A 26,889-nucleotide genomic window follows, 5' to 3' on the forward strand; every position below is an offset into this window, starting at 1 on the left:
TGCTGTGAAGTTTAATTCATGCCCTCGATATCTCTGTCTTCATTTAAAGTGACTTTTGACTTTCAACATAGACCTGAATTCGAGTGGAAAGTCCTACGTGGATGCTTAGGCCATTTCTGAGCATCTTTGTCTCAGGATCAATACCCTGGCCTTCTCTGCCGTGGCTCTCCCTTGGTGAGGGATCAGCAGAGCAATGGACCTGTGCGGGAGAGGAGGCACACGTAGTCTTCCGCCTGTGCTCCCAGGGCAAGTAGAATATCAGACTGATATTCAGTCTGAAGATGGGGACCGGGGCAGATGGAAGATGGGCACAATCCCTGTCCCCTGGAATGACTCGCCCGTAACAAAGAGAATGTGGTATTAGTGACACTCGGGGACTTCCAAGGCTTGGGCCCAAGAAGCCTTGAGGCTTCTGTCAAGATTGCTAACTCTCCAAATGCCTCCCCCTGGGACGCACACCCCGGTAACGTAGCCCCGCGCTTTCAGAAGCCCGCGCAACATGGAGAGGCCACAGGTAGGCGCTGCAGCGTCCACCCGGCCTGAGCTCCCTGTGAAGCACCACCACCCACTGCAAGCCAGACAAGGGCACCGTCCGGGCCCCCCAGCCCAAAGGGGCTTCAGATGACGGCAGCCCCAGTCAACCGCTGAGTATGACCATTTGAGAGACCCCAAGCAAGAACCACCCAGGCAAGCCCTTGCCAAAATCCTGCCCTACAAAAACACGAGCAAAATAAAGTGGCTCTTTTAAGCCAGTAACTGTGGGAGTAATTTGTTATGCAACAATAGGGTGCTGGATCGTTTTGAGTTAGGAAAATATTGGACCTGTTCCTATACCCTAAAATCGGGAAGGCAACTTTTTCTTAGCTCACTAGAGGCTACTCACCCAGAAATAAACCACCACCGAATGCATGTGTTTACTCTACAAGGTCGCTGAGAAACTGTGCCCCCAGGAAACTCTGATTCGGTTCACCCTGGGTAAACCAGGTACCTGGTCCAGATTCTTGCTGCTCTAAGTGAGGTCTGTGGAACCTAGGAGCCCATTTCCAATGGGGATCTCAGGTCTCATCGGACCTACCGAACCCAAATCTGCATTTAAAAAGATCCTGCAGTATGTCTCCTAAGGCAAGGAAAACAAAAGCAAAAATAACTATTGGGACTACATCAAAATAAAAAGCTTCTGCACAGTGAAGGAAACAACCAAAGAAACAAAAAGACAACCTACTGAATGGGAGCACTTCTGTGCAAATGACATATCCCCTAAGGGTTTAGCATCCAAAATATATAAAGAACTTAAACAACTCAACACCAAAAAACAATCCAACTAAAAATGGGCACAAGACATGAAGACGACGTCCAGATGGCCAACAGACACATGAAAAGATGCTCAACATCACTCCTCATCAGGGAAATGCCAAGCAACACCACACTGAGCTAGCAGCTCATCCCTCCAGAATGGATGCAATCGAAAACAGAAGTAACAGCAGGTGTGGGCGAGGATGTGGAAAAAAAGGAACCCTCGGATACTGTTGGTGGGAATACAAACTGGTACAGCCACTGTGGAAAAGACTGGAGGTTCCTCAAAAAATAAAAAATAGAATTACCATAGGATCCAGTAATAGTACTACTGGGTGTTTACCCGAAGAATACAAAAACTAATTCAGAAAGATATATGCACCCCTATTGTTTATTTCGGCATTATTTACAATAGCCAAGATATAAAAACAGCCCAAGTGTCCACTGATAGATGAATGGATAAAGATGTGTATATGTACAATGGAATATTACTCAGCTAGAAAAAAGAATGAAATCTTGCCATTTGCAACAACATGAATGGATCTAGAGGGTATAATGCCAAGTGCAGTCAGTCAGAGAAAGACAAATACCACACGATTTCATTCACTTATGGAATTTAAGAAACAAAACAAATGAACAAAGAAACAAAGACAAATCAAGAAATAGACTTAACTATAGAGAACAATCAGACAGTTACCAGAGGGCAGGTGGGGAGGGATGGGGAAAACAGGTGAAGGGCATTAACAGTACACTTATAGGGGCGCCTGGGTGGCACAGCGGTTAAGCGTCTGCCTTCGGCTCAGGGCGTGATCCCGGTGTTGTGGGATCGAGCCCCACATCAGGCTCCTCTGCTATGAGCCTGCTTCTTCCTCTCCCACTCCCCCTGCTTGTGTTCCCTTTCTCACTGGCTGTCTCTATCTCTGTCGAATAAATAAATAAAATCTTAAAAAAAAAAAGAGTACACTTATGATGACGAGCACTGAGTAATGTATAGAATTGTTGACTCACTATCTTGTGCACCTGAAACTAACATAACACCGCATGTTAACTGTACAGGGCGGGGGGAGGGGAGGGAAAGCAAGATCCTGTAGGGATCTGTAGTCACATTTGCATTTGACAAGCACTGGTCTATACCAGGTCCTTCATGGCAATTTTAGGGAAGGAGCAGCCTGCTCACAGCTCAGATCTTACAAAGACTTAGGTAACCATCGCTCCATGCCGTAAGCCATCTCCACATAACTGATTCATCAGCCAGTTTCTCCCCTCCTTCTCCCCTCCTACTCCTGCCATGTTCTTCAGCAGCCTTCCAAGTCTGAACGTTTCCAAGCATGGGCTTTCCTTTCTTGGAACGCCTTACAAACAAGATTGGGATCTGAGAATGTCAGGCCTTCCATTCTCACCCAATGCTCCTCACCACTGAGGGGGGAGGCCTTTCTGAGAACACGGTACAGACCTGACCACCAGCCCTGCTTGGGGCAGCATGGAGATTCCCCACCTGCCACGAAGATGTTTGAACCACAAAAACACCATCAGGGAGACTAAGTATATTATAGATTACAGAATACTTTTCTGAAATATTATCCAGTGCTGTTTTCATTTCTGGGGATGATGTCTGTCCTGAGGCCCCATTCCCACTGACGTGGAGACCTCCATCACCTCAGGGGAAAGTAACTAGAGCAGAGAATACAGGAGACTACATGCAGCTTTTGACTTCTAAAACTGGCTCTTTTGAAGGCTCATTTCAGAAAGAATAGTTATCAGAGGTGAGGCTTTCACTTGAAAGAGCCATGCTTTGAGGACTACAGAAAGGGTTTTCTAAATCCCAGAAGTGCCCCTTTAATTATGAAGAACAGGAGGCTGAGTGGACTCCGAGTACAGAATGTTTTCCTGCAAGCCTTGGAGTGGGGCAAGCCCAGAATTAACCCAGTGCAGCTTCCTGTCCTCCAGGAAGAAGAAAAGCCCCTCCTTGTCTTGAGGGGAAAGAACCCAGAGAGGGATAAGGAGGGGAACAGTGGAAGTGAGAAAATGTGAGCAGGGCCTGTCCGTTGCCCAAATCAGAGTCAAACCGCAGGGGCAGGGACAGGTGAGAGATCGCATTAGAAAGCCCCGAGCACAGAGGCAGGCGCGTGGGTGGCTCATTTGGTGAAGCCAAATGACTCTTGATTTTGGCTCAGGTCCTGATCTCAGGGTCGTGGGATTGGGCCCCGTGTCAGGCTCTACACTGAGCGTGGAGCCTGCTTAAGATTCATATTCTCTCTCTCTCTCTCTCTCTCTCTCTCAAAAATAGGGAGGGGCAGAGCACAGGGGCTGGTATCCTGTTTACCCCCAGGACTGACATGGCTCCCCCAACAGCCCTCCAGTAGATTACGGGGAACTTTTATAAAGTTCTCAGGGCCCTCTGGAGGAACACTGGAGGTAGCTGAGCAATCAGCATGACCGCTGGGTAGCCGCCGCTGGCAGCAGAGGGAAGGGATCCTGCAGCAGAGGCTGAAGCAAGAGGGGGTTGGTGGGGTGGGGAGGGAGGTGCCAAGAAATGTCAGAAGGCTATGAAGGGGGCCTGAGAGCCACAGATGATGGCGGAGCAGGTTTGATATCACACGACGAAAGATCAGCAAGAACCAGTTCCCCACTCCATGTCGGGCCAACACACAGGCCTCCAAACTGTGGATCACCCCAGGAGAAAAAGGCTAAAAGTGGATTCTACATAGTCCCAGTGCAAACCTAGAAGGGTCTGACTTACTGTCAGCGTGAGGCGTGGTTTTTAGGTTCAGCTACAGAAATGACTCCTGGCCTCCTACCCAGTTGATCCTTCCCCCACAAAAGACCTGCTCAGGGCACTTCCTGGACTCTGGATAGCATCTGGCTCCATGTGACATATTCAGTCTAAACTACCCCATCCTGCCAACCTCCATCTCTGCTCTCACCTCTCCACACCCTATACTAGATGAGCATTGGTTTTCTCCAAACACGCTGCCCTTCTTCATACCCCCCACCTTCGGACATGCCTCCCTGACCCCGCCAGAGCCTTATAATATTGTGATGTAATGACTTATGTCTGTCTCCGCTCCCTCCACTGGGTGAGGGCTACGTCTTATTCATATTTGTATCCTATCCTCCCTCCAACAATTCCTGGCTTGTTGGACACACTCAGAGAATTCATTAATTCACCAATGACGGGCAACACCATCCAAAGATGGAACGTGCTGCCTTGGGAGGTAGGAGCTCCCCCATCACTGGGGCTGTTCAAGTACCAGTTCTACCAGGAACTGGCGGTGATGCCAAGGAGGGGCCAGGAGACTGGGTTTGTGACGCTCAGGAACCCATCCTACCTCAAGAGTCTAGAGATTGGTAAGTACCGGGAAAAGGCTATAGCCGCAGCAGGCCGAATGTAAGGGATGGCGGGACCAACATGGGGGGAGCTCCAGTGGTTCCAGGAACAGGGAAGACAGCGCCGATGGGGGCATCTCCAGTATAATGGGGATATTTGACTTCTCGAACTCTCTCAGTAAGGCAGGCGGTAACTCACGAGACGGGAGGGTCTGGACACGCCAGAGAATGGCTTACCGGCCAGCAGAGGGTGTGCAGGGCTTTGACAGTGCCAATGGAAGAGGCGTTGATCGAAAGCAAAGTAGCAGAAAACGAACCAAGCCATTACAAATCTATGTGTGCACCTGCGCTTAGTTAAACACCAATTCCAGCCCATCCTTTCCCCAAACTCTTCGTTGCCCCAAGATTCTCAGGCAGCAGTAGGCTTATGGGAGGGTTACGGAACGTAGCGTGAGGAAGGAGGGTGGATGGAGAACCCAAGGAATTCAGCTACTATACTGCCTCCCTCCATCCTGGATATCTCCATTTTTAGGGTCAGAAAAACCAGGTAACCCTGTAAGAGGACAGAAGTAATCACCTTTGCCCCATCTTTCTTTTCAAATAATCCAAGTGGACAGAATCTGGGGAGGCTGGGTATTTAAAAAATCCTAGTAATGACTATTTTAATTCTTAGGTGATTATAGGAAACCCTGTGACAATGACTGAAAACCTGAGCTCAGGAAAATAACAAGTATTGGGTAGTGAGTGTATAGCAGAGACGATTTTCCCATTATACATCTGCCCAAAAAGCACCTATAATTTGTGATTTAGAGTATTTGCCTTTTGTAAGATACAGCGAGAAAAATGCAAATTCACAGATAGAATTTTAAAGATCTTTCATTCAGATCACAGTTATTTTTGAAACAAGTCAAATGGCAACCCCTCCTATATTTCCCTGAGATTTTTTGAGGCTACGGTAGTTTGGAGTAATTTAGTGCAGGTCGTCAGCATCTCCCTTTAATAAAGGGGTGAAGGACTCAGGGGCCATGGTACCAATGGAAAGCAAACAGATTGAATGCAAGGGTTGATATAATTACCCCCACACTGCCCCTTAATCTAAGTAATTTGAAAAACCCTACAAGACAGAGTGTATGCCCAAATTATCTAGGTAAACGGCTCTACTCCCTGCACGGTGGGACGAGTCCTTGCAGACAGAAAACCTCCGTCCTAAGCTGACCCCCCATCATACTCCATTAAAAGCACCCTCTTGCGTAGCTAGCTCGGAATGAGCACTACACATGTACCAGGGACTATGCTGGGGATGTGAAGATGGGCAAGACATGGCATAGACCATGGCACTTCATTCTAGCTAGTGACAGACACACACACACACACACACGCACACACACACACACTATCAGGATGCCATCAAAAGGGGGCTGAAAAGAAGATCCATTTGCAAAGATACTCAAAGAGTATCTGAGGAGGATTGGAGGAGGGTAGTGCTGCTGAATTATGCCACAGGGAGAGGGGGCATGTCAAGGGCTAGCCCCTCAACTGGGCATGGAAAGGAGTAGCAGCTCAGAGGAAGGGCGTGCCAAGCCCAGAGAAGAGCTGAAGCCGAGGCGTTAAGTGAGGGTGCATCTGGGCACCGGGACAGACTCCATGTGCCTGGAGTTTAGGGCCTGAGCAAGGCGGTGCAGAGCCCAGGCTAGCAAGACAGAGGGGCTGGGCAGGGCCAAGGCCCGGAGACCCAATCACAAACCCCCGGAGTGGTGAGAGAGACTGAAGGGAAAGAGAAGGTCCCAGAACTGTCCCAGAAGTAGAGGACAAGAGCACCTGGGAGAGGAGAGTGGTCAGCAGAGTTCTTAGGTCCAGAGGACAGCAAAGAGGCCGCTGGGTTGGGTGGTCCGAAGGTCATGAGAGAACCGAAGGAGGATGGGGCAGGAGTCACGCACAGGTAGCTGAGGAATGACAGGGAGGTACGCCTGCGCGGGGCCAGCAAGGGACGACGCAACAAGGACGGGACTGGAGAAGGGAGAGGGAGCGCAGAAGAAGGGTTTAGTTTGTCTTGTTTTTGTAGACGGTCAAACAACAGTAAGCTGAGAAGAACCAGCTGGAGAGTAAGAAGCTTGCACAGCCAAGAGAGGAAAAATGAAGCAGACCGGCTTCAAGGAAGGGAGGAGGTGGGTCCAGGTAAAGAAGTCAGCCTGGGACAGAAAACCTACCCCTGCCCCTCAGGACGCAGGCGAGGAGGCGAGGGTGCAAAGAGTTGCGGGTACATCAGGGCAGGAAGGTCAAATGTCATCAAGGAACATCAAGAATCCTGCTGAGGCTGGAAACCACAGATCTGCTACGATGCCCAACAGTGATTTCCCTCAAGTCTTCGGTGGCAAAGGGACAGAAACAGAGAACTTGGCCAAGAAATGAACCCCGGGAGTCTGCAATGGAAGGAAACCTGCCACTCTCCAGCACCCCCTCCCCCCCGGCCGATAGTGCCCTGGGGCAGACTAGTCTCCGACCTTCAAAAACATACTTTGTGACAGCTGGGACAACGTCCATAGCTCAGGCACCATGTCTGCCCCCCACAATGGCGCTTAACAGTTTGGGGAAGGAAATATTTTACGTGATCTCCCCAACATTTACCCATTTTTTTTTGCCTCTGCGTGTGGTACCTGAGGGTACAACGATCATGTGATAGGATGACAGATGGCAGGACTGACTCTAGAAACAAGGAGCCCAGATCATTAATTACCCAGTTATGTCTTCTGGAAGGAACTTTCTTGGAAGTATAAAATAATTTCATTCTGAGGACCTAAATGTGAATGAGGAAAATGCCCTTTAAATAATAGGGTCCTACGATTTTAGTCTGATGAGCCCTAAAATTGAGCCACGCATTAAAAGCTGGTGTAGTCGTGGTATGGCAAAGAGTCCTTCGGTGCTCAAATTAATTCTCCAAATACCTACATGGTGTCTGTCCTACGATGGAGCCTTAGCACATGTCGACAGAAGCTTGTAAAGGCTACTTGGCAGACATCTGAAATTCCAGTGCCTTCCATGTATATGCTACAAGACTAGGGCAGAGGTCCCTTATTAAACCTGATGTTCATAATGCAGTGGACAGGTGAGCGTAGGGGAACTCACCTGCTTCCTTTATATGCTTGTAAACATCATCAGAGCCGGCAGAAGAGTAGGGAATGTCATCGTGGGCCACAAAGTCAATCTGTTGGAGAGAGAGGAGTGATGTCACCACTGGGATGGATGTGCATGTGTGGATGTGCAAATGCTTTTTAAAACTCTTTTTTTTAAAGATTTTATTTATTTGTCAGAGAGCAAGAGAACAGGTAGAGGGGGAAGCAGGCTCCCCGCTGATCAAGGAGCCCACTGTGGGACTCGAGCCCAGGACCCTGGGATCATAACCTGAGCCGAAGGCTGACAACTGACTGAGCCACCCAGGCGTCCCAGTGTGCAAATGCCTTTTGAAATAAAGCAGTCATAATAAAGGAGCTGAAATAAGGAGTTTATAATGTGCATTTGAATCCTTGATTGAAAGGTGCTGCCAACTGTCTCCATTTCCAGAAGAACTAAATTGGTTGGTCTCCTTCACTGGTCCCTCCATTTCCTCTGACAGTTGGCTTTCTAGGCCTTCTGTCCTGCTTGTAAACTTTCTCCTTAGAGAATTCATCCATGCTTCAGATTTTAATCACCCTTGCTATGATGAGGAACCCGAACCTCTATTTCCTGTCCCACTGATGGCAACAAGCCATGTTTTATGTGGTAAAAATGAATTCACACCTTTTTTCTTATTTGATCTCCCTAACCACCTTGTTAGGCAGGTGGGGCCCATGCTACTGTTTCCATTGGGACAGAAGGCTGCCAAAGCTAGAAAACTTGTCAGATTTGCCCCAAGTCACCCTTTTCTATTTTGCTACCCCTTGGTGTCACTTTAAAGTCAACCTATTTGTGGGGCGCCTGGGTGGCTCAGTCGTTAAGCGTCTGCCTTCAGCTCAGGGCGTGATCCCAGAGTCCTGGGATCGAGACCCACATCGGCCTCCTCTGCTGGGAGCCTGCTTCTTCCTCTCCCACTCCCCCTGCTTGTGTTCCCTCTCTCGCTGGCTGTCTCTCTCCGTCAAATAAATAAATAAAATCTTTTAAAAAAATAAAGTCAACCTATTTAAAATTTAATTCAGCCTGAAAAACTGGTGTCCCCTCCCAGGGGCACCTCCACTTTCCCAGTGTACCTAGGCCCTAAACACCTTGGAATTGACCTTCTTTCCCTACTTCCTTCAGTCTCCAGGCACAAAGCTCCCAAGGCCACCTGGGGTGTGTGCATGTGGGTGCGTGAGCATGTGAATGCCCCTACGCACACACGCACCCATCAGGTCCTCTCCGTGGCTGCTACACAAAATCCAGGGCCCTGTCACCTGACTACTGCTACCATCTTGCACCTGACCTTCTTCACTGCAGGCTATCTCCTTTCCAAGTCACCCCTCTGTCACATGGGGGGGGCAGGTCCTTCTTAACTGGGTTTCTTCGTGTCTTCCTTCTTCCTGCTAATCTCCCCTAGCTCCCTGTTTCCTACTCCATCAAATCAAAACTTGCTGCCCGGCTTTTGAAGCCCTGGGTAATGAGGCTTGATGCCACCTCGAGAGGAAGTTTATAGTAGCAGTCCCACCTGCCTGCCCCACTGCTTGCCAGCTAGAGAAGACATAAGTTGGCGGTAAGGATTAAATCAGTATTTCTGAACCTTGGCACCTGTGACATTTTGAGGTAGATCATTCTTGGGGGGGGGTGCCCTGGCCTTTACCCGCTAGATGCCAGTAGCCCCCCTCTAGCTGCGACAACCAAAATGTTTCCAGACACTACCAAATGTCCCTTAAGGGCAAACTCAAGCCCAGCTGAGAATCACTGGATTAAATGATGTCATGATGGAAAGGTGCTAAAAATGTTAACCAGAGCACAGTAAGCACTCAATCAATGTTATTATTCAATCCATTCTTAGTACTCAAACTTAGTTCCTCCTCCTCTCCAATACATAACAACGATGACGACAAAGTCTCAGGCTAGCCGTGAGATTGAATGCGATTCATGTAGGAGCAAAGCCCTCAGCACAGTGCCTGGCACATGGTGAATAATAAAGGGCGGCCACTACTACCATCGTCGGTACCCCCATCATGCCTGGCACAAGTTGAATATACAATAGATGCTTAGTAAAAATGTGTTAGTGATTGCTAGAAGTAAATCATATTGTGGTTTCTCCTTTTGCTTTTTATTATTGCTGGGAAATTATCTCCTCTGCTATTACCATGCACATTTATCAGTGTTCTCTCTTCTCTTCTGCATCGGGAATTTAAAAATAGAAAACTCTTAGAACAGCTTCATCTTGTGGGTTTCTTTCTTTTTTCTTTTTTTTTTTTTTTTTGGTACGGCTTATAAAAGGAAAGAGTAGCTCCTAATGTGGGGCTGGTAAGGAGATACAAAGCACGTAATTTCATGCAGATCAAAAGAAATTCTCATGTTTTCAACTAATAAAAATCTTGTATCAGTAGGAGTCTCAGGGTCACAAAATCATATCTACAAAGTTCTTTCCTTAAAGGCTGACCTGTGCACTGCTGGTTATAATGCGTGTTCATTTGTTCCTTGAAAAAGGATGCCTATGAATATACAAGCATCAATAATGATGGTGGTGGTAATGACAATGACGTTTTGGAGCTCTGGCTATGGGCCAGCCAGTGTTCAAAGGGTTTTACTTACAGGATCTCATTAGATTCTCAAAACAGCCCCACGGGAGAAGTACCGGCATCACCCAAGTTTACAGTTTAGGTAAGTGAGTTCAATATCCTGCTCAAGGTCCCACAGTTAGAAAGGCATAGAGGACATATTTGGACATGGGTGGTCTAGCTTTAGCACCCGCAGTGAGGAAGTGAGAGGCTATCAGTCCCCAGTCCTGGGCAGAAGACCGGTGCTGTATCAAGTGACACCAGACGACATTCCTGATGTTACCTCTTTTAAAGAGTAGAAGTCCCTGGGCTTTCTGCATGTAAGCCGCAGAATCAGACTCTAATTCTGCTACTAAGGGAACATGGAAGAGTAAGTACCTTGTGTTTTTCCAGAAACTCTGGAGTGAGTGTCCACGGAGCATCTCTAATGACTTCATCCACATAGCGACAGTGTCTGAGAGCCTCATATCTCTCTGCTTCGTTCATCACGGTGAAACCTTTGAACTTGTGGGTGAGGTCATCACTGCAAACTGAAACACACATATGCATGAAAGCTACCTGACCCAGGCGCTGCTCGCAGCCATCCTTGTACATCACGGCTTGTTCAGCAAAGCAAAAGGAGCTCGGCCTTATTCGGTACACAACATAACCAAACTTGTTTTACAGGAACCAAGCATCAGGAAAGCAAAGCAAGCTGAAATCCACCAGCAACTGAGAATTCCATTTTAGTGCTAATTTTGACTTCATTCCCTGCTGCAACTTCTATTAAAATTATTCTCCACACTACCTAATGTGACTTCTGTATTGTTTATTTTCCTATCGCACCATTCCGTAAAAATTACTATTCGGGGAAAATGGCCAAATGAACAGAGAAAATGAAAGGAAGCAGGAGGCCTGAATTTTAGAAGGTTTGAACAATCAGTTCCAATTCCCTTGCTAAATCATTGAACTTAGGAACCCAAGCGTGATTCCTTTGCGTGCATGTGCGCATGGGCATACGTGCATGTGCATACAACATGTGCGCACACACTTCCATTCCCCGGATTGAGGTCCAGTCACTACACATCAGACCACACAGTCAACAGGAGGAAGCCATAAAATACAAGATCTGATCTAGCAGAATTCATCCTTGTAACATTTCTTACCCTTTCTAGATCTCAGGTTCCTGAATCTCCAAATAGGGGTTAATATCATCCACTATCAACCTTAGAAAGGATTTTTTGAGGATTTACATAAAAGTGCTGAACAAGAAATATTACTCATTATTCTATCCAGAATCTATTTGTTGTCGGGAAAGGCAGCTTTCGTACATGTCAGGAAGAAATGTCACTGTGGGTCTGGTTCCCATTTGCCAATATCCTGGGGAAGAGCCCGCTACGGCCAGACTGCCCTGACTGCTCCGTAAGAGGGTTTATGGACACACAACGAATTTACAAAATTTAACTGTTCAATATATGTTTTAAAAACAGAAATATGCTATTTTCTTGGAACTGAAGGATGACCCACATCCAGAACCAAATCTAGCCACAGAGTAAGCTCAGCCAATGCAGCCAGCATCCCTGGAAAACCTCCCAGGGCAGCCCTCACGCGCTCCACCTCCAAGCCGTCGGCAGACCTGCTGCCCCTGCCTTCAGAGTGCCCTGCAAGCTCCGTCGTGCTCACCACCTCCACCCACCTGGGTTACTGCACTGGCCTCCTAACTCGTCCCTTGTTCCAGCCTTGCCCACCCCCAGCAGTCTCTTCCTATTGGCTGGAGTGATCCCATTAAAACCTGTCTGACTGTCGTTCTTGGGCTCAGAACCCTTCCCGTTTCCCTCAGAGCAAAAGAGAAACAGTTCCAGCGGCGCACAGGCCCCCACAAGAGCCACGCCTCAGTCCATCCCCTGCCTCTCGGATGGCGTTTCCTTCTTGCATCCCAGCCCCCAGCCTCCATGCCGTCTCCTGAAGCCACCAAGAATGTTCCTGCTCAGATCTTGGCACTTTCTGCTCCCCAAACCTGGAACAGTTGTGCTCCAAATATCCACAGAGCTCACTTCCTCCCCTCCCTCGAGGCTTCCCGGCCATCCTATTGAAAATACCATTTGGCCCCACCCCTGGTGGTGGACATCCCTTTCTCGTTTTACTTCTTGCCATGGCACTCCTCAGCATGTAATTGTCTTATTGAATTTTACTGTTGATGTCCCTCCACTAAAATATATGCTCTCTGAAGACAGGGACTTTTGTTTCATTTTCTGATGGCCCATAGTGGGCTCTTAACAAGTATTTATTGAATGAATGAAGAGTGCCTGAAACATACAAATGCTCAATGTTTACTATGATTTAAGATAATATTTCTCTGTAGGCACATCTCAACATATACATAATTAAGAGACTAGTATGTCTCTAGATAACATGTGGATCCCTACATACCTCCTATACATACTTCCTGAGATGTTGTATAGACCGGTATAGGATAGAATACAATAAAGAAAACATTGTAGTGGTTTATGTTACCCAAACAGCATCAACCACGTGGCTGGCTCAAAAAGTTTAAAGAGTATCAGAGTCACCTAAGGAGCTTGCTAAACATAAAGATGCCTGGGTCTCACTGCCGAGATTTTGATTCAGTGGGTGCTATGGTCTGAATGTGTCCCCCTAAATTCAAGTGTTAAAATCTTAACTCCCAAAGCTGGTGATATTTAGGAGATACGCTTTTGGGAGGCTCTTAGGTCTTGGAACCCTTATGAATGGGGTTACTGTCTTATAAGAGAGCCTCCAGAGAGCTCCCTAGCACCTTCCACCACAGGAGAAAACAGCAAGAAGGGAACAACTCTGAATCAAGAAGAGAGCCCTCAGCAGAAGGACACCACGTTAGGGCCTTTCCTTGGAGTCTCCAGCCTCCCAAACTGTGAGAAGTAAGCTCGGGCTGTTTTTAAGCCAGCCAGCCGGGAGCGTCTTGTTGCAGCAGACCACATGAATTAAGACAGTGAGTCTGGAGTAGGGCCTAGGCAGCTCTATCTCTGACAAGCTTCGGGATAATTCTGATATGTACAACGTTCAAAAGCCCCTGGAGCTCATTATGAACATCTTGAGCGAAGAGCCCAGCCTATTTCTGCATCACCCATTACCCAGCATGGCGGGGGGGGGGCGCAGCAGGTAGTAGGGTCATAATGACTGCGTTATGTACTGATTCACTGATTGCACTGGCTTTAGACTCCATAAATAGGAATTATTTACAGGTCAAGATATACAATTTAAAAATTGATCTGAGACTTTTTAAATGTTCTGTTAGGACTGTATTAAAACACTACCTCAAGATTCATACTGAGCAGAAATGGGGTTCAGATCCATCTGTTTTCTATTTTACATGACACAGAACGAGGCTGGCCATATCCTCTCCCCTTTTGAACCTGCACCTGAGCAATTTGGTATAACTTCTAGATGACCGAAATAATGGCCTCCTGACAGAGCACAAAGAAAACAAACATCCTGTTTATGCCAATCCGGGGTCCTATTTTCATATCCCAGGAGTGACCTCAAGAAGCAGCTGAACATGCTGACCGGTTATTGTCTAAACATTAATTACGCCCAAAGCAGCGCTGTTGTTCTTGAGTCTTGGCAAACGCGCTCTGACAACCAGCTGGGGAACTGTGAGTGGGGCTGCTCCGTGGACAGATCCGCCGAGTTACGCGGGAGCTCATACTGCAGCTAACCTGCCCTGGCAGCTCACAGCGCTCGAGGTGAACTATTACCAGTACTGTGCAGGAGAGAAAATGTACTAGAAGGGATGAACTTTGGAACCAAACAGACTTGGGTTCTAATCCCCGCTCTGCTACTTAAAACTAGGAAAATGACTTAAGACCCAGCCATCTGTCTTTAAAACATGGCAAAATTTTGATAATTAAATGTGATCATCTGAGGAAAGAGTATGTTCAATAACGTTTGCCATTTATTGATAGTAGTATAAAGCCATCACTGCGGATATGCATTTGTTTTGAGCTCCGTCTTTTCCCTGCCCCCATTCCAAGCAGGTGCCCAGTCTCCTGGTACAAACTCCCCCAAAGAAGCTGTTAAGTTCAAGTTGCTGGTACACAGCCTGCCTTCCTGGCTGCTGTTTTCTCCACACCAGAACTCATTAGAGGAATTCTGTAAGGAAAGAGACGAACAGAGAGAAGAGTCCTCCAAATGAGGAAGAGGCCAAAGGTGTGTGGATCCCATAAGCAGCAGGGCCAGTGGCAGAGCCCTAAGAGGGATGACGACACGGCGCCCTGGGCACAGGGGGTCCACGTGCGCACAGTGCAGGTGCCTCACCTTGCACAGGCTCAATGGTGCTGGGTTCAAGACTGGAAGCCCCTCTCTTGTTTCTGTAAACATTTTGGAATCTCCTTTGACTCTGCGGAGGTGAAGACAGCCCAAAAGGACTGAGATTCAATTTCCCACCAGTCAGGCAAAATGGAATCCTCACGGAATATTTAATTTCAGTTAAAGTACAAGCGAACTTAAACCCAAGTTTACAGAATAATATTTATGTCTACTATAGTAGGGGTACTATTACATTCATCGTTGTCATTTTTTATTCCCCTCCTATGAGGGCAAAGTAGGTATTTGCTGACTCATAGCCTTAAAAAATATTTTAGGGAAAAAAATTCTGATATAAATTTCAATTTCTTGGCTTGTTTTTAAATGATATTAACTTATGTTTTCATTTTTTAAAGTTTTTATTCAAATTTCGATTAGGTAACCCAGTGTAATACTAGTTTCAGGTCTACAATATAGTGATTGGACACTTCCATCCACCACCCGATGCTCATCACAAGTGCCCTCCTTCATCCCCCTCACCTGTTTCACCCATCCCCTCACTCCCTCCCCTCTGGTAACCCTCAGATTGTTCTCTATAGAGTTAAGAGTCTGTTTCTCAGTTTGTCTCTTTTTTCTCCCTTTGCTCGTTTGTTTCTTAAATTCCATATATGAGTGAAATCATATGGTATTTGTCTTTCTCTGACTTATTTCACTCAGCATAATACACTCTAGCTCCATCCACATTGTTGTAAATGGCAAGATTTCATTCTTTTTGATGGCTGCGTTAATATTCCATTGTGTGTATACACCACATCTTTATCCATTCATCAGTTGATGGACACGAGCTGTTTCCATAGTTCAGCTATTGTAGATAACGCTGCTATAAGCATCAGGGTGCACATATCCCTCTGAATTAGTATTTTTGGATTCTTTGAGTAAAAACCTAGCAGTGCAATTGTTGGATTATAGGATAGTTCTATGTTTAACTTTCTGAGGAGCCTCCGTACTGTTTTCCAGAGTGGCTGCACCAGCCTGCATTCCCACCAACAGCGTAAGAGGGTTCCCCTTTCTCCACATCCTCGCCAACACCTGTTGTTTCTGGTTAAATGACACCAGCTTTTAAATTAAGAAGAAAAAAGGGCTCTACAATTGGTAGTTTCAATTCACTAAAATAATGTCAATGAGGTAGGCTTACATGAATGAGTTTTCAAATTATTACTGGCCATAATGCTTAAAAAATAGAGATGCAGATATTATAATCATAGTACAAAACCATGGCATTTTGTGTCGGTTTTTGCCCAAGGTTGAGAAGCAGAACGTAGTACTTCCACTTATCGCAGTTTCTGGTCTTTGAATCAATTATTTCTACCAAATACCAACTATTATGCCAAGCAGCTTTCTGTGCACTTGACCAGAGTGGTTTCATGAGCGAAGCCCTTGTTCCACCCAGGGAAACTCCTATAGCAAACCCACTGTAGACATATGGGGCCCCAACATTATTACAGCAGGTTCTTTCAATTCACCATAAACATTTTATCTGCTAACTACACGCATCATTGCAAGAGCCCATCTTTCAACCGACAACACAGGATACCAATTTGTAAAGGACTCCCTAACTTTCCTCAGGATAGAACTGTCTGTAATTAAAAGTGGCTTGTGATACTCAAGAAAGATAGTTTAAAGGTAATGGTTTTGAATTAGGGTACACATACCCTTGGGGATACACCAAGACTTTTTAAGAGATATCCAAACACAAGAAGCTTTAAAGGACTCAATTTCCAGATCCTCAACTTCCAAAGGCACCCATTCCTAAAATTAATGGTCCCAGAGAAAACCCCTGTGTCCAAAACCACCCTTACTCCACTATCCAAAAGAAAGACACCATCGAAATCTTACTGTGCTGCATTGCAAGGGGAAGAGGGTTAAGGCTCCAGGCCAAACCAAAGGGAGATCTTGCTTAATGACTACTGCAAACACCATGAATCTCTAAAAGCTTCCTGTCTTACAGAGATTTCTGTTAATAGGTAAAGCCAGGTGTTGGAAACTAATTACGGTAGAGTAGGGAAGAATGCAAATTGTTGCCTAACAATTGTGCCTTTTCATTCTCCCAACTATTGTCAAAGGACGCAAGGATCTTGAGGGATGAGGCCCAGGAATTCAAAGCAAAAGGAGCAATGGAAAGAAATATTGAATGCTAAAAATGGCTTTTTCATGTAGTTAAGGGTAAGCATTTTTCCAGCTATTCTCAATACTCATATTGAATCCTAGAAATGCCTTTTCTCTTTTAGTTAAGAGTAAGCATTTTTCCCAGCTATTCACCTCAAAATCAGCTCAATAAGGCAAAGCTGTATAGGCTGATACCACTGCATCTTAGAAATGTAACTGGAATATTTTCTAGAATTATCAATTTTCTCAAAATACATTGGAATAAACACATGGATAAAACATTTACATGCTTTTTTTCCAGATTCCATATGCATTATTTTAAAAGGAAGCTAAGATCTATTTTATCAGATCACATTATAAAACTTACTCCATTTATAGAAAATCCTTATCCTATTTCCTCTTCTAAAATATGCATTATTTTCTATCTCCTCCTAGCACAAAATATGTACTGCCAAATTATTTTTTTAGTAGTATATTCACTTTTCTATCTTAAATACATAGGGGAAGTACCCATGGTATCTAATAAAGATAAATGAGTCATTTCTGATTTTTACATTTGATTTTATTTAATTTTCCCCAAAAGCCAAACACCAGAGTTTAACACACACACACACACCAATATTTAGAGAAGAAATAACATGTCTTTTTATCATATGCCTCTCCTTATAAATATGGTACTATTTTACCTATAAATTACATTGCATTACTATAAATTAAATAGCATGATTTATTGTCTTGTTTACAACTTATTATATTACAGCTACATAATTTAATGTGATTCTGTTTCATACAATGCATTCTATAATGTATTTCTCAGTGGTTTTCATAAGGCTTCCTGAAATACATGAACATATTTGAATTGGAAAGACATTTTCTCCAGGTTTTTGAGTGGGTTTGACAGTAAAGACTACCTTTGCCAATTAGGTTAGGTAGTGTTTTCTGCAGATTTAGTAAGCAAAAACTGCAGCCCCAAGGTTTCCGGGTTTGTTTATTTATTTTTTTTAAGTTTTAAGAAAACGATAAAACCATTTTATCAAAAATTATTGGATTGACAGAGGTATAATGAAATTACCAGTATTTTCATTTCCCCAACCTTTCCTAAGTATATCCAGTTAAGCAAGTTGCTTTCAAGTAAAAAAGTAAGGGTTGTAATTAGGAATCATTTGGTAAATCTTGGTAAAGCCTTTTTGTTATACTTCCCAGAAAGAAAGCAAGCAAATGATTCACATAGCTTGGAAACAAATCTTGCAGGTCAGGTCATTTCTAATCCATTGCTTGCCTCAAATTGGAAAGAGGACCTTAATAAATTATCACTTGATAGATGATTAAAATTATTTTGTTGACAACAATAATTTTTTTGATACATGACAAATAACTCAGTTCAAAGACTGAGTGGCATCACTATAACAAACTTCTTCCATTCCCATCTAAATATTTGTGTAAACAAAATATTTCAGCACTTAAATCTATAATAAGGAAGAAGAAAATCAACATTAAACCCTGTCTCATTCTAGCAATAACATATTCATCCACAAATCATAAAACCCTACTCATCTCATTTAAATGTCAGAGAACACTCAACAGGAAAAATCCCCAAGGAAAAAAGTCTCAAGAGAATCCAGAGGATAAAAGCAGCTTACCGATGGAGGAGCAAGGGTAAAAATACAATGGATGTCTCCACAGAAACAATGGGAGCAAGAAGAGAATGGAGTGAAGTACTTAGTATTCAAAGAAAAAAACCCACCAACCTAGAATTCTGTACCCTGTAAAATTATCGTTCGAAACAGAAGAAGAAATAAAGACCTCCTCCAACAAACAAAAAAATGAGGGAATTTCTTTCCAGTAGACCTGCTGCACAAGAAATGCTTTTAAAATTTCTTTAGGGGCGGGGCGCCTGAGTGGCACGGCGGTTAAGCGTCTGCCTTCGGCTCAGGGCGTGATCCCGGCGTTGTGGGATCAAGCCCCACATCAGGCTCCTCCACTATGAGCCTGCTTCTTCCTCTCCCACTCCCCCTGCTTGTGTTCCCTTTCTCGCTGGCTGTCTCTCTCTCTGTCGGCTAAATAAATAAAATCTTTAAAAAAAAAATTTCTTTAGGGGCGCCTAGGTGGCTCAGTCGTTAAGCATCTGCCTTTGGCTAGGGCGTGATCCCAGTGTTCTGGGATCAAGCCTCGCATCAGGCTCCCTGCTCCACTGGGAGCCTGCTTCTTCCTCTCCCACTCCCCCTGCTTGTGTTCCCTCTTTTGCTGGCTTTCAATCTCTCTGTCAAATAGATAAATAAAATCTTTGGAAAAAAATTTTCTTCTTTAAAAAAAAAGTTCTTTAGGGAGGAGGAAAATGGTGGGTCAGAAATTCAAATCTACATAAAGGAAGAAGAAGGATTCAAGAATAAGATAAGACAAAACATTTTATTTCTCTTAATTCATCTAACAGATAAACAGTTTGTTCAATGTAGTAACAGCAACAATATATTCAATTATGAATGAATGCAACGGTACAAAGGATGGCAGGGAGGAATAAGAAATATTTTCTTGGGGCGCCTGGGTGGCACAGCGGTTGGGCGTCTGCCTTCGGCTCAGGGCATGATCCCGGCGTTGTGGGATCGAGCCCCACATCGGGCTCTTCCGCTATGAGCCTGCTTCTTCCTCTCCCACTCCCCCTGCTTGTGTTCCCTCTCTTGCTGGCTGTCTCTATCTCTGTCAAATAAATCAATAAAATCTTTAAAAAATATATATTTTCTTTTTACAAGATGCTTGTACCAATAGTATAGCATTGTTTGAAAGTGGACTTGGATTAGTTTAGAATGTATATTGTAAACACTAGGACAACCACTAAAAAAGTGAAAAAAGAAGAGTCCAGTGCCTGATGGATTCCCTGGGGAATTCTACTAAACATTCAAAGAAGAAATAATACCTGTTCTCCTGAAGCTGTTTCAAAAAATAGACACAGAAGGAAAACTTCCAAACTCATTCTATGAGGCCAGCATTACCTTGATCCCAAAACAAGACAAAGATCCCCATCAAAAAGGAGAATTACAGACCCATATCCCTGATGATTATGGATGCCAAAATTCTCAACAAGATCCTAGCTAATAAGATCCAACAGTACAGTAAAAGGATTATCTATCAACCAGGTGGGATTCATCCCTGGAATGCAAGGGTGGTTCAACATTCGCAAATCAATCAGTGTGATAGATCACATCAACAAGAAAAGAGTCAAGAACCATATGATCCTCTCAATTGATGCAGAAAAAGCATTTGACAAAATACAGCATCCTTTCCTGATTAAAACCCTTCGGACTGTAGGGATAGAGGGTACATTCCTCAATTTCATAAAAACCATCTATGAAAAGCCCACAGCGAATATTGTTCTCAATGGGGAAAAACTGTGAGCATTTCACCTAAAATCAGGAACACGACAAGGATGCCCACTCTTGCCATTATTGTTCAACATAGTACTAGAAGTCCTAGCAACAGCAATCAGACAACAAAAAGAAATAAAAGGTATTAAAATTGGCAAAGAAGTCAAACTCTCTCTCTTCGCAGATGACATGATACTTTATGTGGAAAACCCAAAAGACTCCACCCCCAAATTACTAAAACTCATAAGTGATTCAGTTATGTGGCAGAATACAAAATCAGTGCACAGAAATCAGTTGCATTTCTATACCCTGACAATGAGACTGAAGAAAGAGAAATTAGGGAATCGATTCCATTTACAAGAGCACCAACAACCATAAGATATCTCGGAATAAACATAACCAAAGAGGTAAAGGATCTACACTCTAGAAACTACAGAACACTGATGAGAGACATTGAAGTAAACACAAAAAGATGGGAAAACATTCCATGCTCATGGGTCAAAAGAATAAACATAGTTAAAATGTCTGTGCTACCTAGAGCAATCTATACTTTCAACGCCATCCTGATCAAAATACCAATGCCATTTTTCAAAGTGCTGGAACAAACAATCCTAAAATTCGTGTGGAACCAGAAAAGACCCTGAATCTCCAAGGAGATGTTGAAAAAGAAAAACAAAGCTGGGGGCATCACGTTGCCTGATTTCAAGCTATACTACAAAGCCGTGATCAAGACTGCATGGTACTGGCACAAAAACAGACACGTAGATCAATAGAACAGAAAAGAGACTCCACGGGGTGCCTGGGTGGCACAGTGGTTAAGTGTCTCCTTCGGCTCAGGGCGTGATCCCGGCGTTATGGGATCGAGCCCCACATCAGGCTCCTCTGCGAGGAGCCTGCTTCTTCCTCTCCCACTCCCCCTGCTTGTGTTCCCTCTCTCGCTGGCTGTCTCTATCACTCTGTCAAATAAATAAATAAAATCTTAAAAACAAAAAAGAAAAAAGAAAAGAGACTCCAGAAATGGACCCTCAACTCTATGGTCAACTAATCTTCGACAAAGCAGGAAAAAATATCCAATGGGAAAAAGACAGTCTTTTCAATAAATGGTGCTGGGAAAATTGGACAGCTATATACAGAAGAATGAAACTCGACCACTCTCTCACACCATACACAAAGATAAACTCTAAATGGATGAAAGACCAGGAATCCATTAAAATCCTAGAGCAGAAAATAGACTGTAACTTCTTCAACATCGGCCACAGCAACCTCTTCCATGACATGTCTCCAAAGGCAAGGGAAACAAAAGCAAAAATGAACTTTTGGGACTTCATCAAGATGAAAATCTTCTGCACAGCAAAGGAAACAGTCAACAAAACAAAGAGGCAACCCACGGAATGGGAGAAGATATTTGCAAATGACACTACAGATAAAAGACCGGTATCCAAGATCTACAAAGAACTTCTCAAACTCAACACCCAAAACAGAAATAATCCAATCAAAAAATGGGCAGAAGGTATGAACAGACACTTTTCCAATGAAGACATACGAATGGCTAATGGACACACGAAAAAATGTTCAACATCATTAGCCATCAGGGAAATTCAAATCAAAACCATATTGAGATACCACCTTATACCAGTTAGAATGACAAAAATGGACAAGGCAGGAAACAGCAAATGTTGGAGAGGATGTGGAGAAAGGGGAACCCTCTTACACTGTTGGTGGGAATGCGAGTTGGTACAGCCACTTTGGAAAATAGTGTGGAGGTTCCTCAAAAAGTTAGAAATAGAGCTACCCTATAACCCAGCAATTGCACTATGGGGTATTTACTCTAAAGATACAGATGTAGTGAAAAGAAGGGCCATATGCACCCCAATGTTCATAGCAGCAATGTCCACAATAGCCAAACTATGGAAGGAGCTGAGATGCCCTTCAACAGAGGAGTGGATAAAGAAGATGTGGTCCATATATACAATGGAATATTACTCAGCTATCAGAAAGAATGATCACCCAACATTTGCATCAACATGGATGGAACTGGAGGAGATTATGCTAAGTGAAATAAGCCAAGAAGGACAACTATCATATGGTTTCATTTATTTGTGGAACACAAGGAATAGCAGGGAGATCATTAGGAGAAGGAAGGGAAAAATGAAGGGGGGAATTCAGAGGGGGAGACGAACCATGAGAGACTATGGACTCTGGGAAACAGAGTTTTAGAGGGGGTGGGGTGGGGGGATGGGCTATCCCAGTGAAGGGTATTAAGGACGGCACGTATTGCATGGTGCACTGGGTGTTATACACAATGAATGAATCATGGAACACTACATCAAAAGCTAACAATGTACTGTATGGTGACTAACATATTGTAATAATAAAAAAATAAAAATAAAACAATAAGTACAATAAAAAAAGAAGTATAATTGATATGCTAAGAAAGGAGAGAAAATGGAATCATAAAATGCTAAATTAAAACCACAAAAGGCAGAAAAAGTGTGGAAGATACACGTAGGAACAAAACACAAAGGCAACAAACAGAAAACAGAAAAAATATGGTATACATTCAACCAACTATAGCAATAATCACTTGGAACACATATGGTCTACATTTATCAATTATAAGACAGAGATTGTGGATCAAAAAACAAGACCCAACCGTATGTTGTCTACAAAAAAAACCCTTTTAAATATAAGAACATATATACATTAAAAAGGATGGAGGACGTGGAAGTAGGTACATTAATTTCAGACAGAGTAGACTGCAGAACAAGGAAAGTTATCAAGAAGAGAGGGGCATTACATAATGATAAATGGGTCAATACTCCATGAAGACATGGCAATCCTTAATGTGGATGTGCCGAAAAAGAGAGTCAAAATGCATGAGGCAAAAACTGTTAGAACTGCAAGGAGAAATAGATGAATCCACTATAAGAGCCGGAAGCTTTAACACCCCTCTATCAGAAACAGATAGACCTAGCAGACAGAAAATAAACAAGGACATAGTTTAACTCAACAGTACCATCAATCAGCTGGATATAATTGACACCTACTGACTAGTTCATCTGACCACAGCAGAATACACAAGTTCTCAAGTTCACATGAAGCATTCACCAAGACAGACAACATTCTGTGCCATAAAACACACCATAACACATTTAAAGGAATAGAAATCATATGTGTCTGTTCTCAGACCACAGTGGAATTAAACTAGGAATCAAAAACAGAAAGATAGCTGGAAAATCCCCAAATACTTAGAGATTAAGCAACGCACTTCTAAATAAGACATGGGTAAAAAATAAATAAATAAATCTCAACAGAAATATTTAAATATTTTGAGGTAAATGAAAATGAAAACACAGCTTATCAAAATGCATGGAATGCAGGAAAAACAGCTTAGAGGGAGATATGTAGCATTAAATGTATATATTGGGGGGAAAAGAAAGTCTAAAAACTCTGAATATCTGAAGTCAATTATCTAAGCTTCCACCTTAGGAGACTAGAAAAAGAACAGCAAATTAAATTCAGAGTAAGCAGAAGAAATAATAAAAATCAGAACAGAAACTAATGAAATTGAAAATAGGAATCAATAGAGAAAAAACAATGAACCCAAAAGCTGGTTCTTTCAAAAGATCAATAAAATTTGTAAGCCTCTAATTAAGCTAAGAAAAAAAAGAGAAAATACTCAAATTATTAATAAAGGGTCCTCGAGAGGGGACATTATTGCCGATCTCATGAACATTAAAAGGATAGTAAAGGAATATTACGAGCAACTCCATAATTTGGTAATCTACACAAAATGGACAAATTCCTTGAAGGACACAAGCTGTCAAAACTTACACTAGAAAAAATAGACAATATGAATAGGCCTATAACTATTTAAAAAAGTGAATCGATATCTAGTAACTTTCTAAAAGAGAAAACACCGGGCCCAGATGAGTTTGTTGGTAAATTCTGCCAAACACTTAAGGAATAAACTATACTAATTCTCTACAATCTCTTCCAGAAGACAGAAGCAGAGGAAATACCTCCTAACTCATTCTAGGAGGCCAGCATTACCCTAATACCAAAATCAAAAAAAGACATTGTATGAAAAAAAACTCAGACCTAAGTTGTCTGATGAAAATGGATGCAAAACTCTTCAACAAAATATTAATACATCAAATCCATCAATATATATAAAAAGAATTATACACCATGACCAAGTGGGATTTATCTCAGGTATGCAAGGCTGGTTCAACATTTGAAAATCAATTAATGGAATCCATCACATCAACAACCTAAAGAAGAAAACCACAAGATCTTACCAATAGATAGAGAAAAGGCATTTGATAAAATCCAATACTCCTTCATGATAAATACTCTCAGAAAATGGAATAGAGAAGAACTTTCTCAGCTTGATAAACACTATCTACAAAAAAACCCTACAGCTAACATCACACTTAATGGAGAGAAAGTTGAAGTTTTTCCAGTAAGATCAGGAGGAAGGCAATGACATCCCCTCTTACCACTGCTTTTCAACATTGTCCTGGAAGTCCTAGCTAGTGCAATAAGCCAAGAAAAGGAAAAAAAGTATACAGACAGGGAAGAAAGAAATAGAATCATTTTATGACCACCTATGTAGAAAATCCACAAGAACTTAGCAAAAAAAAAAAAATACCCTAGAACTAATAAGCAACAACAGCAAGGTTGCAGGATACAAGTTTGATATATAAAAGTCAATCACCTCCCTACATACGAGCAATGAATGAATGAGTTTTAGAAATTAAAAATGTATTACTGTTTACATTAGCACCTCCCCTCCCCAAAATGAAATACTTAGGTATAAATCTAACAAAATATTTATAAGATCTATATGAAGACAACCACAAAACTCTGATGAAAGATATCAAAGAACAAAATAAATGGAGAAATATTCTATGTTCATGAATAGGAAGATTCAGTATTGTCAAGATGTTAATGCATCTATAGATTCAATGCAATCCCAATCAAAATATCAGCAACCTATTTTGTGGCAACAATTTGATAAATTGATTCTAAAGTTTATATGGAGTTTATAAAGACCTAGAACAGCCACATCAATATTGGAGAAATAGAATAAAATTTGAAGACTCAACACTACCCAACTTCACTACTTACTATAAAGCTAAAGTAATCAAGAAGGTATAGAACTGGTGAAAGAACCAACAGAGCAGTGGAACAGAAAAGAGAGCCTAGAAATAGACCCACACAAACATAGTCAACTGATCTCTGACAAAGGAGCAAAGGCAAGACAATGTAGGAAAAATAGTCTATTCAACAAATGGTGCTAAAAAACTGGATATCCACATACAAAAAAAAAAATACTCTAGACACAAATCTTATACTCTTCACAAAAATTAACTCAAAATGGATCCTAGATTTAAATGTAAAACACAGAACTATAAAACTCCTAGGAGAAAACCTAGATGACCTTGGGTATGGCAGTGATTTTTAGATACAACACGAAAGACATGGCCCATTGAAGACATAAGTGATAAACTGGACTTAGTTAAAATTAGGAACTGAGGCTCTGTGAAAAACAATGTCAAGGAAATGAGAAAAAACACAGACTGGGAAAAAATAATTGAAAAAGACAGAAGAGGTAAAGGACTGTTATCCAAACTATACAAGGAACACTTAAAACCCAATGATAAGAAAATGAACAACCAGATTTTAAAAAATGACAAAAGATCTGAACACACACCTCACCAGAGAAGATATATGGATGGCAAGTAAGCAAATGAAAAGATGTTCAACATCTTATGTCACCAGGGATTTGCAAAATTAGACAACAATGAAATACCACTCTATACATATAACAGAGGCCAAAATGCAAAACACTGACAGCACGAAATGCTGGCAAGGACATGGAGCAGCAGGAACTCTTGTGCACTGAGGCAGAAATGCAAGGTGGGACAGCCACTTTGGAACAGTTCGGCAGTTTCTTACAAAACTTAACACACTCTTTTTTAAAAAGATTTTACCTATTCATTTTAGAGGAAAAGAGAGAGAGAGCATGTGCAAGTTGCGGGGAGAGGGGAGAGCCTCATGCAGACTCTGCACTGAGCACGGAGCCCAACTCGGGGCTCAATCCCACGACCTTGAGATCATGACCTGAGCTGAAACCAAGAGGCAGATGCTCAACCAACTGAGCCATCCAGGTGCCCCAAAACTTAACATACTCTTAACATACAATCCAGCAATCATGCTCCTTGGTTGGTATTTACCCAAAGGAGTTGAAAACCTATGTCCACATAAAAACTTGCATACAGATGTTTATAGCAGCTTTATTCATAATTGCCCAAACTTGGGAGCAACCCAGGTGTCCTTCAGTAAGTAAATGGATGAACTGTGGTACATCCAGACAATGGAGTATTATTTTATTATTCAGCACTAATGAGTGAACTAGCAATCCATGAAAAGACATGGAGGAACCTTAAATATGTATCACTAAGTGAAAAAAGCCAATCTGAAAAAGATACATACTCTAAAATTTCAACTACATAACATTCTTGAAAAACCTGTAGAATCGGTAAGAAAAGCGGTTGCCATGGGCTGGGAGGAGAGATGCAGAGCACAGAGAATTTTCAAGGCAGTGAAACTAATTCTGTATGTACAACGTGACAATAGTGGATACATGTCATTATACGTTTGCCAAAACCCATAGAATGTGCCACACTAAGAGCAAAGTCTAACATCAGCTGCGGGCTCTAGGTGACATGACGTGCTGGTGTTCATGGACTGTAACCAAC

The 26,889-nt window shown here is 42.9% G+C and overlaps 1 protein-coding gene across 10 annotated transcripts in view; it reads right to left on the reverse strand.

Moving 5' to 3' along the window:
- The window catches only part of PCYT1B (phosphate cytidylyltransferase 1, choline, beta), a 131,822-nt gene that overhangs the window by 40,899 nt on the left and 64,034 nt on the right, over positions 1-26,889 (reverse strand). For 9 of the 10 annotated variants that reach the window (XR_004622381.1, XM_034649367.1, XM_034649365.1 and 6 more), the window contains 2 exons: positions 10,698-10,849; positions 7,744-7,822 (listed from right to left, as the gene is read on the reverse strand). The exons of the other annotated variant lie outside the window; for it this stretch is intronic. Coding sequence is in view for 8 of the 9 variants with exons in the window: in XM_034649367.1 (XP_034505258.1) it covers positions 7,744-7,822; positions 10,698-10,849 (231 nt within the window). In the remaining variant the exon portion in view is untranslated. The remainder of the gene's footprint in view (positions 1-7,743; positions 7,823-10,697; positions 10,850-26,889) is intronic. 10 annotated transcript variants of the gene reach the window in all.

Source organism: Ailuropoda melanoleuca, chromosome X (genome assembly GCF_002007445.2).
Source record: "Ailuropoda melanoleuca isolate Jingjing chromosome X, ASM200744v2, whole genome shotgun sequence".
In the NCBI taxonomy this organism is placed as follows: domain Eukaryota; kingdom Metazoa; phylum Chordata; class Mammalia; order Carnivora; family Ursidae; genus Ailuropoda; species Ailuropoda melanoleuca.